The sequence below is a fragment of the Lissotriton helveticus genome, chromosome 5_1, assembly GCF_964261635.1.
Source record: "Lissotriton helveticus chromosome 5_1, aLisHel1.1, whole genome shotgun sequence".
Lineage (NCBI taxonomy): Eukaryota > Metazoa > Chordata > Amphibia > Caudata > Salamandridae > Lissotriton > Lissotriton helveticus.
The window spans coordinates 1,994,084,250-1,994,101,796 of NC_136065.1; the positions used below are offsets into that span (position 1 = coordinate 1,994,084,250).

Below are 17,547 nucleotides of genomic sequence, written 5' to 3' on the forward strand. Positions count from 1 at the left end.
CTTCTGTTCTGTCCGAAACCTGCAGCACTTTGCAATTGAATTCAAAAGCCAAAAGAAATTGATATGTCCATCTCTACCTGATGTTGTCTTTTTAGGTCTTGCTGAGTCAGCGCATGCGCTGCTCTGCGAGAAATTTAGTAAGGGGATTTCCAAAGTGCTACCAGAGTGCCTCAAGCTGGCGGTCATGCGTGCGTGCACGCGCGCAGCCGCCATGTGAGTTTCTGCAAGGCTCATGAGCAGAGGCCCCATATGGCTTTCCTGTCTCGTCATGGGTCATCAGCTTTCAAGATAAGAGAGCTTTCTTTCACATTCCTGAAGCCGATAGCTTCCTTGTTTCAATTTATCAGTGATGGGGCAAAGATCTCTGTGCTGCTGCAATGTGACCTGATACATATCTTGAAAAATCAGACATGACTCCACTGGACTGCAATTTCTTTTCTTTGAATCCAAGAAGACCTCTTCTTTCACTGTACATAATGAAACTTCACAACTATATCCCTTGGCCTTTGGTCATGATGCAATCCGCATTGTCCCACCCTTTGCACTCTTGTAGGTTTTCCTTTGTAGTGCGGTTCTCCAATCTGTCAGTCATCAATGCCAGCTCAAGCTTAACCTCTATCTGTCGAAGTACCTCTTCCTTTCTGTTGTGGGTTATTTCAACTGCTTCCATTTTCGATTCCACATCCAATTGCAGCCCCCACCGCATACTCATCCCGCATTAATTCTCTGAAATTTCTTTCCCAGGTCTGAGTGCATTGTCTGCAGATTGTTCTCAATCTCGCTCCTTAGTACCCGACCACTATTTAAACCATTCATGTATTTTGAGATGTAAACTTGAATTGAGTGTTTGATGTTCCTCAATGTATATGTTCTTTCTCCCATTCTTATTGTTGAGGTGCACATCCTTTATTTATTTGATTGCATAGACTTGCAGTCAAACACTTCCTTTAGGAAATTCCTCTGTTTATTTTGCTAAATAAAGGTGCTCTCTTGTCTGATCCTTTACACTCAGAGGTCTTATAGTCCTTATCTAATAATAGCAGTTCAGTTCTGATCTTTACCTTGTGAAGTCTCTTATTCCTCAGGTATCTCAGTGTGTAGGCTTAATTTTTTGTTTGTACCTTGGTATTCCATTCCTCCTTGCTTTCAGAGTGGATGTTTCCTCCACCAGTATTTTACTTCCTCTCAATTTATGTGATACAGTCCAGGACTCCACAACTACCTGTACCTTTGGAGTAAAAGACAATGTGATAACATCCCCTCTTGTCACTATTCTAGGTATGAAAATATGAAGGCACAGCATATGGCTTATGGTATCGTTAAAGAGAAAGAAGAGAAGATAGACGAGAAGGAGGAAGTGGACCTGCCAATAAAGATACTCCAATCATTGGGTGAGAAACTGCACTTGTCATTAGTGTTATCATAAAAAATGTCCAGTAAACTATATAATCCTACATTGATCAGACCAGCAAAGTATTCAGTTTACATTTTTGTATGTATGATTGTTGTTTCTAAGATGCTTAAATCCCAAGTTATAAAAGCGTTTCAGTGGATCAAAGTTGATACTAGAATTAACCATTAATCAAAGTCCTCTTTGTACAACAGCCTTGCAACTTGTACATTCTCTAACTTATCTATATATTTATGTAACTAATGATGTGGTCTTTGTATTCTCAGCACTGTAAGAAACTGGGTTACTGGTTAAGGGGGTGAAGCCTACTCATAAAGGAACCACAATCCTTGTCAATGTGGTCTCTTTGCATTGGGACAACCCTCGCAGCAGAAGCAATGCTTAGGTTCTACTCAGGCTTGCGCAGCCGAGGAGATGTGTTGGTTCTGCTGGTTCCACAGATGGGCTCGCAGATCACCTTCAGGCCCACTTCCAAGGGCCCATGGCTGAGGTGGAACCTTTTGGCATGGTAGGACTCACAGATGGCAGAATTCAGGTGGTGGATTCAAGTTTGTTGGAGCCTTCTATTCCTGAGGCTAATTCCAGGCCAGCCATCTAGCCCTTGGGGTCACTTAGGGGTCCTGAGTTCAACAAATGCTGGTCCAGCCCTTCTCACTCAGGCAAGAGGGCATCAGGTCAGCCCATCAAGGTAGCAGGACTGCAGTCAAGCAGAGTGACAGACCTTTCAGCAGCAGCACAGCAGTTCTTATTCCTGGCAGAGTATCCACAGGTGCAGAAGTGCACTGAAGAGTTGGTATCCGAGGTCCAATATTCTGACTTTGAAGTGGGTAATGCTTCTAGACGTTTCCCTTTGAAGTTCACAGGCATCATGGCCTCCCTGTCCTGGCTCCAGACTATAGGAGGTATGCATCCCTTTTTGTGACAGCAAGCTGTGTCAAACGTAAGTAGGGCTGTGCCAAAGTTACCCCCTCCTATCCTTCCAGTGATAGCCCATCCGCGTACTCCTTAACTCTCTATTGTGTACGGCTGTCCTGGAGGTATACAGAGCCCAACTGCCAGCTTCACCCAGTCATGTGACACAGAAACATGCTACAGGCACTAAATGGCTAAAGGCAGGAAAATGTAAGCTTTCTAAAAGTGGCATTACCCAAATGGTAATTTAAAATCTGACTTCACCTTGAGAGAGGATTTTTCATTACAATTCAAAAGATATTAACCATGAACTGGTTACCACCTTTGGAAATTACAGCTTATTAAATGTGATAAGGAGACAACAATGTTATCCTATGGGAGAGGAAGGCCTTACTGTAGTGAAAACGAATTTAAAAGTTTCATTACCAGGACATTTAAAACTACATGTCCAACTTTTTAAATACACTGCACCCTGCTCTCTTGGCTGTTGAGGGCCTACTCTAGGGGTGACGTATAGGAAGGTTTGTGTCTGGGGGACAAGTTTATTTTGCCAGATCGAAATGGCAGTTTAAAAATACACACAAAGGCTGCAATGGCAGACCTGAGATGGGTCTAAAGGGCTTCCTAAGTGGGTGGTACCACAATCAGTGCTGCAGGCTCACTCATAGCATTTAATTTACTTGCCCTGGGCATAGGTAGTTCCACTTTACTAGGGATTTACAAGTAATTTAAATGTGCTAAATGGGTATAAGTCAGTTCTACCATGTTTTAGGAAGAGCACAAAAGCACTTTACCACTGCTAACCAGTGCTAACACGCACAGCATTCTAAGGCCAGCAAAGAGTAGAGGGTAAAGGCAAAAGGTTTGAGAGTGACCCCGCAAAAAGGGACAAATCCAACAAACCATAAGTAAAAGAGGCTGAGTAGATTTGTGATTTGTCTGGTGACATGTTAAACACAGATAGCTCAGTGACTGACTTTATTCCCTCTACATCTTACTCCAAACCTATTTAGTCAACCTGAATCCATAATAAAAGTTATTGTTAGTCATACAATAGCTACATAATTCCTCCTATACATATGAGATATGACATGCATTTTCATAAATAGCATTGCACTGGATCTATCAAGTTTTTTTATGGACTTATGTAGCGGAGGGCAGGCATATGCTGAAAATTGTCTGATTTTCCGCTGGTTCCCACCTCATTTTGAGAGACCCAGGAGGCAATTTATAATATGTCAGATGGAGGTTTGGTTGGCATGGTGATGGAGTAATTCAATCTGTCGCCTTGACTGCACCTACGCCATCTAAATTATGAAATGACCGCCGATGGCCTTTCCTCCAGCATTGCCAGAAACCACTGTCACATCGGTTTTTTAAATGATTTTCTCAGGCACGGATCTTTCAAGCATGACGTAGCGCTGCAGCAAACTGTTTTATTGTTTCTTTTTAAAAAGAAGTGAGATCTTCTTTTTGAAAATAAAAAAATAGTTCTCCCCTCGCCATAGGAGTCCTCTCCTATGGCAAGGGGAGCATTTTGAAGTTTTCACTGGTCCTTACAACCAGGGTTTTCCTGGCGGTGACGAGCAGTTAAAAATGGCCTTTAATTCCCCACTTCTAAATTAGGTGAGTGGAATTAGATGTCAACCTCTGACAGCCCTTACTCTGTCAGAATGGTTTAATCGCTGCGGAGACGGAGTAGACTTCGCCGTGATTAAATCACAGGTCCACCTGCATTTAAATCGTATGGGTGGATATGCGACAGAGTATCCATACCTCCAAGATATAAATCAGGCCCTAGTTTCCAGGAGGTATACCTTTGGTCAGACCGAACGCTGTCCTATTTGTGGGCCCTCCACCACCATTCCTACCAGTCTTTTTCCTGACAGGCCCGCTGTTAACCCTTGCATTATATATTTATAAATAATAGTACAGAAATCCCGGTATGAAAAAACATCTACATAGCCCTGCAAGATCTGCCTGCATGGTTTTAATTCCTAATTCTGATGCCGGGGACTGGTCCTCGGCATCCCCCGGCACAAGCACATCAGCCAACACCTACGAAGGCTCCACTGGCTCCCCATGGAGAAAAGAGTCACCTTCAAAATCCTAACTCACGCCTACAAATGCCTACACAACAATGGAACCAAGTACTTCAGCAACAGAATCAACTTCCACGTACCCAAAAGAAACCTCCGATCTACCAATCTCGCACTGGCCGAAACCCCGCGGATCCACAGAGCCAGAGCTGGTGGAAGATCCTTCTCTCACATTGCAGCCAAGACCTGGAATCAGCTACCAGCAGACATCAGATATGCCCCCTCCCTGAACACCTTCAGGAAGACCCTCAAGACCTGGCTCTTTGGCTAAGCAGGTCTGCGGACTCCCCCCTTCCAAACCCAACCCCCCCAGCGCCTTGATACCCTCACGGGTGAGTAGCATTCTTACAATTCCCCTGATTGATTGAATTTTGATGTTTCCACCCTACTGTTACAATGTTTCTACATATGTAAGCTTTTTAAAATCATTTAATGAGCCAGCAAAAGTGATGATCCAATAAAGAGCTACACCCTAATCCAGGCATGTCGGCTTGTTTCTCTCAGCTGAGTCCTAGCTCTTCCAACATTTACTCATAACCTCACACAGTTCTGTAACCCAGCAATTCCAAGCTGCAACACACCCACCAGTACATATTAATTAATAACCAGAAAGTTAACAGGAAAGAAACAATGAAGGAAAGAATAATAATCACAAAGGAAAGAAATATGTACACTTGAAAAAATATACAACTTTGCCTTGGTCGGACCATCATGCCATTTTAAGTAGATTAGCTGTTACGGAGAGCCCAATTCAAAGGGCAACTATTACTAAACCAGAATCTTTTAAGGTCTGGAAAGATTTAAATAAAGCAGACCTAAAAGAGCTATTGGATAGCACTCGCCCCACTCTATCCACGGACCCGAATACTGCCACCCTTCAATACCAAGAATGGTTAGGGCATGCTACCCACTCACTAATACCCATAAAAACTGTGTCCAGAAACAGAGCCACCCCCTTGGCACCATGGTTTACTGATGATTTAAGGATACAAAAACAACTCTGTAGGAATAGGGAAAGGCATTGGAGAAAATCCTACAGCTTGGAGAGCAAAATTAGCTACAAGGAAATGCTCTCAATCTATAAATTTATGATTGCCGAGGCAAAGAAGAAGTTCTTCACCGAACAAATAGATAAGGCAAAAAACTCCAGTAGGCAACTTTATGAGATAACAAAACAGCTTGCGGGAAGTGCTCCCGATTTAGCTCCAACACCCTCTCAATCACTTTGTGACGAGCTCGCACATTTCTTTTTTACGAAAGTAAATGACATATATTTGGCTTTCCGTTCTAAAATGGATATCTCCTTGGATTCCATTTGCAGTACTGTTCCTCATTCCCCACTACTGCACTTTGCTGATCTTACGTACGTTCAGACAATGGATATCATTTTATCCATTAAAACAGGTTCAGCCCTAGATCCCTGTCCCTTTAGAGTCCTGCCTCCGGTAATGGATTCTCTTGTTACGGTGGTTACACAAGTATGTAATTCCATGTTTAGATCTGGGATTTACCCCGACATACTGAAAAAGACCCTTTTAAAACCATTGTAAGAAAAATAAAACCTGGACAGGGACGAGTTAAAAAAACTACCGACCCATAGCTAGGTAGCTGAAAAAGCTATGAACCAACAGCTTTCATATTTTAACCAAGATGGATCGCACACCGCTAGCCTCTCCTCCGGGTCGCCCCTTAGCACTCTGGTACATGTAGTGCATGTAGATGGACGAGTAAAAAGTAGTTCACCACAGTTGGTGCGAGTGGTTACTCGTTATCCCCAAGATCTCTGGACCCGAGACATGGCCCGGGTTTCGGGACAGTTTTCCTCGTCAGCAGAGCAGTGTTTGGGGTGGATGAGAAGGCCGCCAAGTAACCGTCACAGGCCCTGATGCCTCTCCGGCGCGCAGGTGCGTCTCCAAGAGCTCGTCAGCTCAAGGCTCACGGGAGCCGTTTAAGTACAACCAAGATGGATCGCACACCGCTAGCCTCTCCTCCGGGTCGCCCCTTAGCACTCTGGTACATGTAGTTGTAACGAAGACACCAAGTACTTCTTCAAGATGTCTCTTTATTGTAAGTTACACGACACACCGGGTGGAGGGCCCGATCACCAGCTCAATCAATGACAGATGCAACTGTCAACCGTTCTTACAACTGTCAGAAGCCGGAACCAGCCTTTGACGTAATTTATGCAAATGATGGACAGGATGGGGACGGGAGCAGAAGAGGGACATAATAGTAAGGGGACGGTAGGGGAGGGGGGCGAGGGAAATGAAGGAAGTTAACATCGTAACACATCTCCTTCCTATGGGAAGAAGAAAACAGAGGAGAAACAACAACAGTATAATCTTATAGACCCATAATGACAACCCAATCCAACCATGGTAAGGCCCATGTACATATAAGAGTGTATTCTAATTCAAGAGTCACATTCAGCAGAGCCTAAATAACTCCTAGTTATTATCAGCACTGGAATCTCTGGTGACATTGTAGAATAAGAGGTTCATACGTTCTGCAAGGGTCAAAGCAGTAACCGGTCCATCCTCCCACTTGGATGAACGACATTCATTAGTGGATGTTGCTGAGACCTTAGATCTCCGAGACACATCTTCTCCTGTAACGACATCAAGCACCCCTTGAGCACCTAGGGGGTCGTCACGTGGTAAGAATAGCATTGAAATGTGGGCTACTTCAGTATCCACTATATTGCGTCTATGTCCTTTAATGCGACCGGTCACCTTTTCAATGTCTTTTCCTGTATTTGGATTTGACCAACTTCTTGCTTCATTTCCTTGGTATTGGACGTTATCAAAGCCACTATCACTTTTCACTTCAGGCCGTTCAGCTACATTAGTACTAGCCTCAGCTGTGAACAGTCCGTCCTCCAGTTCCCTCAAATGACTTCCGCGGAAAAACTCTGTTGGGTCTACTGGACTGGATGACTCATGTTTCTTTAGGTACTCATCGAGCACATCCCTCCTCCCTGATGCAACTTTATTTGGAGGACATTGGAAGAGTTCTTGTGCTTCTCTGCTCTTATCCATCAGCATATCACAATTTAACCATTTAGAATAATCTGCTTTGTGTCTAGTCTTCAAGTATTCGAAACTCAAACCATCTTCCCTTTCCTTAGTCATATAACCCCCATACACATCTCCTGTGTTTGACTTGAGTCCAGCGAATGCAGTTCTTTGCCGAACTGCCTTGAAATTGAATGGGTTACTCTCATATTTTCTTTCTGATTGTCCATTTTTGGAATGTGTAACATTTTGTTTTCCTAATTTCTCGCAATTACCATTTTTCCCAAAATTCCCTTCACTGTCTTTTCTTTCATACCTCTTGCTTGAACTCAACTCATCCTTAAATACACAGTAAGCCCCTTGTTTCTTATTGACCTTGTCCTCAGCTGCTTCTTTTATCCATATCTCCCTCCTAGCAGTTCCCTCCTTGTCAACTAGGCTTATAGATGGTGGCGTTCTTGCATTCTCCATTTCGCACTTTGTCAATTGCATGCTTTTGCCAAGCGCCAGATCATTTAGGTGTTCATTCCATTTTTGATCCAGCGATATTCTCAATTTCCTCTGATCATTCCACCCAAGCACGGAGAGTTGGTTATCTGAAATGTATATAGCACTCCGAGTGCTCCTCTCTTTGTAACATAAATCCATCACTTTGTACCCTATTAATATAATGTTTTCACCCGTGTACGATTTAAGGGATACATTGGCCACTTTCAAATCGTTCCCATGTATTTTTGCAAATTTCTTACTCCACATGCTCGCGTTGATAACCGTGTAGTGTGACCCCGAATCTGCGATGATTTTAATTTCTATTCCTCCTACTATGATGGCACACTTTGGGTTCATTTCACACTTGAAGCCTTTTTCTTTGCGAACCTTTACACCTATGTACTTCTCATACCTTTGTACTTCCCCCGATGCCACCTGCTTAAAACGTTCATCAAGTACATGCATGATGTTTTCCAATATGTTTCGGTCAGTTCCTTTGTAGATTCCCTTTCCGATTTTATGATACATTTCACGTCCACCAGCACCTAAACTGAACAGTAATATTTCCGCTTTTTCCTCAGGATTCAATGGTCTTCTCACTTCTTCAACTAGGGATATATAATTCTCAAAATACTCTTTCCATTCACTCCACCCTACTTTACTTGCACCTTCCTCCTCCATGAACAATTCTGGTGGTGGTAAATCGTACATATCTTTTACATCCATTTATATTTATTCCAATAATTTCGCTTTTATATTGCCCCCGTATCTCCGTTTCTTACCGTTAGAATTTTCCAATATTCCTAAACAAGGATTTCCAATGAAGTCAGAGCAACTACGATATCCTGTGCAGGACAAAACTAGGACGCACGTATATATTACTGCTCTGTTTGTTTTAGGATGCGCAACAAAAAATGATGTCACTTCCCTTATCAATTTTGAATTCACACACAACAAGCAGTTCTTGGCGTTAACTTATTAAAGGATACAGATTTCTCTTCTCAGTAAATTCCACTGTCAACACGTTGACCGCTTTAGATTCTGTGCGTGTTTCTTTTCCTTCCAATCTATTAAGTTCACTCACAATACATCGATTTCTGTGTTTTCTCTAAAGATACTGGTTTATTTTCCTTGACACTTTCCCGATGTTCTCCACAACTCGCGTTGCACGCAATAGATTCAGTGCGTGTTTCTTTAAATTTTCCGAGAATTCACTTAAGATGGCGCCCAGCGCGATGACGTCGCTCGCGCCGATGCGCAGTTCTAATCCTCCTCACAAGGCTCCCTTCAAGATTTCCTCACACGATTAAAGATCGAAGTGAGTTTCAAGCCTTATCTTCTTTTCTCTTTTTTTTTTTTTTATCCTTCGTTTAGAATCACAATGTTTTACTTATATGTCACTAGTTATCAATGTGAAGTTACTTGCTTCCTGCTTAGTTCTTAAATTACTTTTTTCAGTTCAATGCGCAAAAGTACTTCAACTTAAACGACAGCACTCCGGTTCATGCTTCCAGCTAGCAACTCAGAATATAAAGTCACTTAATTCTCTTGAACTTTTCTTTTCCTGTATTGCTTATTCTTCTTAACACCATGTTACACTCGCACCTCCGTTTCAAATTTATTTCATTCGGTTGTCAAAAGTCTTCCCTCAATGACAGATGACTTACGAGAGGTTTAATCATTAACCAAGGCCACTAGATGGCAGTGCGTTATAACGCTTACTTTAAGCTCAAAGGGATCTGAAGAAAATTACACTTCCGAAACTTTTACAGATCGCCGATTCATATCAACTTTATAAATGCAGAACCAGATACCCTCGTCCTCTGCTCCGCTCACATATCCTCAAATTCACCTCTTGAACTCTATTAGGTTCCAGTCCAGTCCACCTGGGTCTTACTTTTCTTCAAATTGCAAACAGCGAGAACGCCCAAGGTTGATACTGTACTTCCCTGGTTTAACTCAAATAGCTTAATGTTCAAGGAATTTCACAATTTACTCACTCAATTTCATATCTTCAAATTCACCTATTGAGCTCAATTAGGTTCCAGTCCAGTTCACTTGAGTCTTACTTTTCTTCAAATTTCAAATAGCGAGAACGCCCAAAGTTGATACTGTACTTTCCTGGTTTAATTCAAATAGCTCAATGTTCAAGGGATTTCACAATCAACTCACTCAATATCAGTATTGCTGGAATTACGAAAGCTCCTCCTTTTCCTCACTCTTATTCTTCATGTGCGAGACCACAGCACACTTAAAGATTAATTCTTATCGATTCTCATGTGGTGGGTTCGCCGGCGTCCCGTCCTCGTCGCCAATTTGTAACGAAGACACCAAGTACTTCTTCAAGATGTCTCTTTATTGTAAGTTACACGACACACCGGGTGGAGGGCCCGATCACCAACTCAATCAATGACAGATGCAACTGTCAACCGTTCTTACAACTGTCAGAAGCCGGAACCAGCCTTTGACGTAATTTATGCAAATGATGGACAGGATGGGGACGGGAGCAGAAGAGGGACATAATAGTAAGGGGACGGTAGGGGAGGGGGGCGAGGGAAATGAAGGAAGTTAACATCGTAACAGTAGTGCATGTAGATCAGTTCAACAAGTACCTACTTGCACCCACTGGGGTGAACCACTCAAGAACTCCATATACCAGAGTCCCTAGGGGCGATCCGGAGGAGGGGCTAGCGGTGTGCGGTCCATTGCGATTGTTTCTACAAATTGGCTCCCTTGAGCTTTGAGCTGACGAGCTCCTGGACGACGCACCTGCGTGCCGGTTCGGGCATCGAGGCCTTTGACAGTTGCTTGGCGGCCTTCTCTTCCACCCCTAACTATTTTCTCTACTGATGAGGGAAGTTATCCCGAAACCCGACCCATGTCTCGGGCGATATCCAAAAACCCGGGACATGTATCGGGTCTAGAGATCATCAGTTCAACAAGTACCTACTTGCACCCACTGGGGTGAACCACTCAAGAACTCCATGTACCAGAGTCCCTAGGGGCGATCCGGAGGAGGGGCTAGCGGTGTGCGGTCCATTGCGATTGTTTCTACAGCTTTCATATTTTATTGAGGAACATCACCAAATGGATAGTACCCAATTTGGATTCCGTAAATTCCATGGTACGGAAACGGCACTAATCAAGGCAGCTGATGACATTAGAGTCATCCGGGACCAGGGAGGAACAGCTGTCCTGGTGCTGCTCGATTTATCTGCAGCCTTCGACACGGTCGACCATAAGATCTTGGTCGACCGTGTCGGAAAAATGGGCATCCAACTGGTGGCCAAAGACTTGTTGGCCTCATTTCTGGCTTGGAGGACTCAGATGGTCACTCTAGGATCTTTCCAATCAGCTCAGTTGTCTCTGCCGTGTGGGGTTCCTCAAGGCTCATCCCTAAGTCCGACACTGTTTAATATCTATGTGTCGGACCTGGCTAAACTCATTAAAGCCCATGAGCCTAACCTCATACGCAGATGACACGCAGCTGGTTCTGGCCATAAACAGTGATGGAGACAAGGTGGCAGAACGTTTTCAAGGAGGTATGCTAGCAATTGGAGAGTGGATGGCCTCCAACTGTCTTAAGTTAAACTCTGAGAAAACGGAGGTGGTCATCTTTGGACCTCTCTCACCAGGATGGTCTCCGGCTGGTTGGCCTGCATCTTTTGGAGTTCCTCCTAAGCCAGCCTCCAAGGTGAGGAACCTGGGAGTGACATTTGATGATGGCCTTAACTTTATGGCCCAGGCTAAGAAAAAAGCAGCCACAGCTTGTCATAAATTAAAATTGGTAAGTAAAATTATCCCTTTTTTACCTGACACAGCTGGAAAAACCCTGGTGGTTGCCTTAGTTCTACCTTCCCTGGACTACTGCAACGGCCTATTTGCAAATGCGCAGATTCGGGTGACTAACAAACTGCAAACTATTCAGAATGCGGCGGCCAGACTCCTCTCTGGAACACCCAGATTCAAATCTGTTTCAGACACAATAAGGAACTACCACTGGCTGCCGATTTGTAACCGAATCCAATTCAAGACTTTATGTATAGTTTATAAACCATTACATAATCAAGGTCCGCAGTTTCTCAGGGACCAGCTAATTCCATATACTCCCTCTAGACAAATTCGTTCCACCACCTTGAATCAACTAGTGGTGCCACGGACAAAAACAGTTACCTGGGGTGATCGCCGATTTGTGGTTTCGGCCCCCAAGCTATGGAACACTCTTCCACAATCTATTAGGACCAGCCCCTCACTTTTGCTTTTCCGTAAGCGGTTAAAGACTTGGCTTTTTAACCAATAAATTTACAGCGATACTTTCTGAAGATGGTAGTTAGTTTAGCGCCGAGACGCCTACAGGTATTCGTTCGCACTTAATAAATAGCAATAATAAATAAATAAATAAAATCAAAATTGAATTTAAAAAAAGTAATACAAATAACAATGTATAATCTTACAAGAACATATCCCAGAAGCAACCTGAATATCACACAGAGTTTTATGAAGATTCTGGAGTGTGTTCGTGGTATACAACACATTGTTTCTAGCCATTCTAGACATACTCCAGACATCTCCATTTTCACCCACCACCCGATTCATGCAGACTTCTTTTTATCACAAAAGCCAGAAGATAAACAAATTGACCATTTCATGAAAAGCCTTTTTTATTTCACCCAAACACCCTCACCCACCTTCCAGACCATTCTTTAGCTCTGCAAGCTTTTCTGACCACAGCTTATATTTGTGTTGATAATTTTGAACCTTTCCTGCTGGAACAGCTCGGTCAATTGCCCTTTTATGTGATGTGTTTTTCAACCCTGATACCACATTTTGGTTAATGGTTTCAAGCCCCACTCAAATGTTGAGATTTTGGGTACATAATTAATTGCACTGTGATTCACCCACAGTGTTTCTCTCAAAATGCTCCTCAACTTGGTCAGAGAATTTACAGCCCTCTGTGCACAATTATTCTCACCATTTTTTGGGGGCAAATCCATTAGATTGAGGTGCATACAAGGCAGTGGCGTCCACCGGAAAACTCAAGTGTGGGAGGGGGGAACGGGGGATTAGGGAAATATTAATACAAATAAAAAGTACCTGTCATGTTGCCGGCTGCCTTGGTGCTCCTCTTCTCTCCTGCTGCTGATGGTGTCCCAGCAGCCCCTGGGACACCAGCACAGGCTCCCCACCCAATACCAGCGCTGTTCTAATGCTATACATAACTTGAAAGCAGTGCCAGGATTGGTCTGAGTCATCTAGTTTGCCACTCAGACAGTGCCTGGGAGTGTGTGCTGTTTCTCCAACCTGCCACACAGCTGAGTTGGAGAAACCTAAGCGCATATGTCTGTTTGGCCGGCCTAAGACAGGCGACATGCGCACTTTACAGTGCACCTACCACCCCTCTTCCCTGCCATGGCCAAGCCCGTCCCCACCCAAGACTCCCTGACTCAGTCAGTGAAAATAAATTATAATTTTTATGTTTCACAGACTGACTCAGTGGGGGCGACTCTGATGCAAGGATGTTCATAAATGCGTGATTAATAAATCACTCACAAATTTTGCATTTCTCCAGAATCACACAGGACCCAGTTATCTTTAACCATGGTCTCATGCTCAGCTACAGATGCAAAAACATCTTTCAAGATCTCAAGGACACTGTGCATTGTTAGACTGATAACTCAGCTTGCAGAAACCCATTTAGTCCACCAACAATACAAAAAATCTCTCTGAAATTTGTAATAGGTTAAACAGCCTTACGATAGCCATAGACCCCATCATCCATGGGTACTCAGAAACTTCATGCAATGTATTCATGTAATACCAGCCTGCTCCTAGACATACACAAAAATGTAACAGGATGTTAGATAGAAACTACCCACTCCCGCCCAACACTCGTAGTAATCTACGTATGCTGGAGAGAGCACCTTGGGTGGGTGAGAATCCAAAAAATCTCCAGGGTGACTGTATAGTCGTTACATTTGAGAACCCACGCACGGTGGAATATATTTGTGCTAGATCTCCATGTGAGATCAACTCTTCCATCCTAGTCAAACCTCTCCTATTTTTATATGCTTGCAGACCATCGCAGCAATAGGTGGAGTTGGTTAAGGACTTCTAATTACATAAGAAGGGGGTTGAGAGAAGAGCCTTTTCAGGACCATAATGTGAATTATTGGGAGGGGGTGAGGAGAGAGGATGGAGCACAGTACAAAGGAGAGTAGGCAGGCCCCCCTTTGGGATTAATCAGCCCCACGGGGAATGGTTTGGTCATCAGCATAATGCCCCCTCAGTACCTTGTTTTAACCGTTTTAGTGGCCTGGAAGTAGTCGATTGACATTCGATTTTTGCCCCTGGTCACAAGGTTTGGAGGGAGGAGATAAGGCCACCACAGATTATATCTACACATGGAGGAAAGATTGATGTGTCTGAGGATAATGTAACCACTAGAAAGATTGAATTGGGCTGTCTCCCATTGCCTATAACCATTGTAACAACTGCTCCTCTTTCTCCAATTAAGATCATTTCTTGGAACATTGCTGGATTGAGGAAAAATCTTGAAAATCCGGATTGGAATGATTTTATTGATCCTTTTCCTATTTGTTTGTTTCAGGAAACCTGGTGTTTGACCCCACAATATAAAAACGGTTATTCCACATATTTTGTCCCAGCAGTCTCTATAGGAAAAGGTCGACCCTCAGGTGGCCTCCTTATCTGGGTAAAGGTAGACCTGAACTACACCGTTACCACAGATAATACACAGTCCAATGACATTTTGCACATTTCTTTGAAAAACCCACATGGGGGACATTGTTCATTTGTTCTGTGTTTATGCAAGAGGGGTTCAGGGTGGTCTAAAATCACAAACCATTGAGTTGTTAGATACAAAATTGTCTGAGCTCCCACCTAGGTCTAAAATACTGCTGGGGGGCGATTTTAATTGTACATTTGAGCCCCTAGATGATGAGGATGTTTTGGGTTGGAATTCTGAAGACTGGAGACATGCTATACCCCCACTAGCGCTGGCCCCTATTAAGAAGTGGTCTGCCAGAGCAATACAGTTGAATGCATTAGCTTTGGAACATAATTTACGGGCATTAAATGGCCGGACTATCTCTGATCGTGAAGGGGCAATGACCTATAATAGGATAAGTTGTCCCTCGCGAATTGATTACATCTTTTTAGATGTCCATTCTTGGGCTAGTTTAAAAGATATGGAAGTCAGGCAGTCCTCAGATAGTGACCACAACCCATTGTGCATGGAAATCAATTGGGCACAAGGGTTTAGTACCAGTGGGAGTCTAGAGATGGTCACGAAGGAAGTTCTCCCCTCCAACTGTAACCGGAAACTGAGGTGGGATGTGGTAAAATGTGAAGAGGAGAAAATTAACAACATCAGGGATCTAGTTGAAGCAGAAATCTCTAGCCTTGCAGTGGTGGATTGGGGAGAGGTTTCTTCAGCGGGGCACAAACTATTGGGTCAGTATAAAAAATTTACAGACAAAATAGGAGAATTTTTCATTAAAAACACAAGGAACTCCGCGGTGGCCAATAGACCGCTGAACGTGAACCCGTGGTATACAGCAGATTGTAGAGCCAAGAGAAAGGCCATTGTTTCAGCGATAAAACTAAAGGATTCAGCGGCAGTAAGACTAGCTAGAAAGGAGTATCGCGGTTCAATTACCCTAGCAAAGACTAACTGGGAGGAAGAGCATTGGCAGCAGCTTAAAATCGCTGCCAGTGGGAAGAATTCCACTATTTTTTGGAAATTGATTAACACCTTAGACCGGAGGGGTACCGATCCTATCTTAAATCACATTACTGAACAGCAATGGCATACTCATTTTTTAAAACTGTATAGTGACGTTGCCAATCAAATTCCCCTGTCTTCAACAACAGTGTGTAGCAATAGCAACCCAGGTTTGGTGATGACTGGTATTGATTTAAGACCGCTATTTTAAATATACTTCCAGGTAAAGCGGCTGGCCCAGATGGTCTGCCCGGTGACCCACAATCTGGGCAGAGTATATAGCTAGTTTAATGACTCTTATCCAGTTAGGCCATCCCATCCCGGACTCATGGAAAGGGGCGGAGGTGATCACGATCTTTAAAAAAGGTAATAGAGAGGACCCTGCCAACTACAGACCAATTAGTTTAATTGATACTATCCAAAAGGTAGTTGGCAGGGTCATTATAAATCGTGTTGAGACATGGCTAATGGATAAGGATATTCTTACCCACTTCCAGGCGGGTTTTAGGCGGAATGTCGGCGCAATGGACCAAGTCTTCCGGTTCTGTGCGGTCTACTGGAAGTCAGTATCAATTATTAAAGGCTGTTTGTATCTGGCTTTCATCGACCTGAAAACTGCGTTCGATGTTATCCCTCGTGCCAAGCTATGGGAGATTTTACAAGCTAAGGGGTTTCCCGGCCCCTTGTTGCAACTGGTTATCAAATTGCATGAGGATAACTATGCAAGGATACGATGGGGGCGTCAGGGTCAATTGACAGAGAGGGTACCAGTCAGCAGGGGGGTACGGCAGGGATGTGTGATGGCGCCGACATTGTTCTCCCTCTTTATAAATGGGGTGGTGGACCATTTGAGGGAGGACCCGGCAGATGCCCCCGTCCTTGCCGGTGAGAAAACCCCGACACTTCTTTTTGCTGACGATACCCTCCTGATGTCCAAAACCCCTAAGGGTCTCCAAAGATTGCTTGACCGTGCTTCCCTCTTTTGTAATGATCGTGGGCTAACGTCAATACCTTGAAGACAAAGTTAATGGTTTTAACTCCAAATAGAAAGGTTAGGAAGGTTCACCTTACTTTGTGTGCATCCCCTTTAGAGGTTGTTAACGAATTTGATTATCTTGGGGTGAGGCTCTCCAACAATATGAGCTGGGATTCGCACATTTTAAAAATGGTATTAAACCTTAAAAGGGCTTCTGGCGCAATATTAAAGAACCAGCGCTTCTCTATTAGCAGACCGGTTGCCCCTGCTTTGGTAGTTTATGAAGGGAAGGCCTTGCCCTCGGCAGTTTATGGCTCCGAATTATGGGGCACTGAAAATACTAAGGCACTGGCAATTGCGGAAAACAAGTTTATTAGAGATTTAGTCTCACTCCCAGCCTCCACCCCTTTGCTACCCTTATTTTTCGATATGGGTAAAAAATCGATCTCGGATAAAGTTCAACTAAGACCGCTGTTGTTTTGGGTGCGCCTTAGAAGAACTGAGGAACTAGCTGGGTATGCTCGAGTGTTGGATGAGCTAATAACCCTAAATGTTTCCCACTAAATAAAGTGGCTTAACAACCTTAAGAAACTAGTAACATCTATAGGCCTGGGGGAGTCCTGGGCGTCACAAGTCCCCCCTGCAAAGCAAATTGTAAAGAAATTATATTCGGATTGGGTTGAGTCCAAGGTCAACAACAACTCAAATCTGGGGACCTTAACGTCGAACTTTCTTATTCATAAACCTTCAATGAAGCTGGAACCATTTTTGGATTTTATACAGGTAGCAAGAGATAGAACCTTGTTCTTGAAATTAAGGTATGGCACACTGCCCCTTAAAATATTTGTGGAAAGATGGAAGTCTAAGGAGGGGACTGATTTAAAATGCCCAGGTTGCCAATG

The 17,547-nt window shown here is 43.6% G+C and overlaps 1 protein-coding gene across 1 annotated transcript in view; it reads left to right on the forward strand.

The window, feature by feature from the left end:
- The window catches only part of LOC144753937 (E3 ubiquitin-protein ligase TRIM39-like), a 251,227-nt gene that overhangs the window by 157,495 nt on the left and 76,185 nt on the right, over positions 1-17,547 (forward strand). The window contains exon 5 of the mRNA XM_078641466.1: positions 1,279-1,391. Coding sequence (XP_078497592.1) covers positions 1,279-1,391 — 113 coding nt within the window. The remainder of the gene's footprint in view (positions 1-1,278; positions 1,392-17,547) is intronic.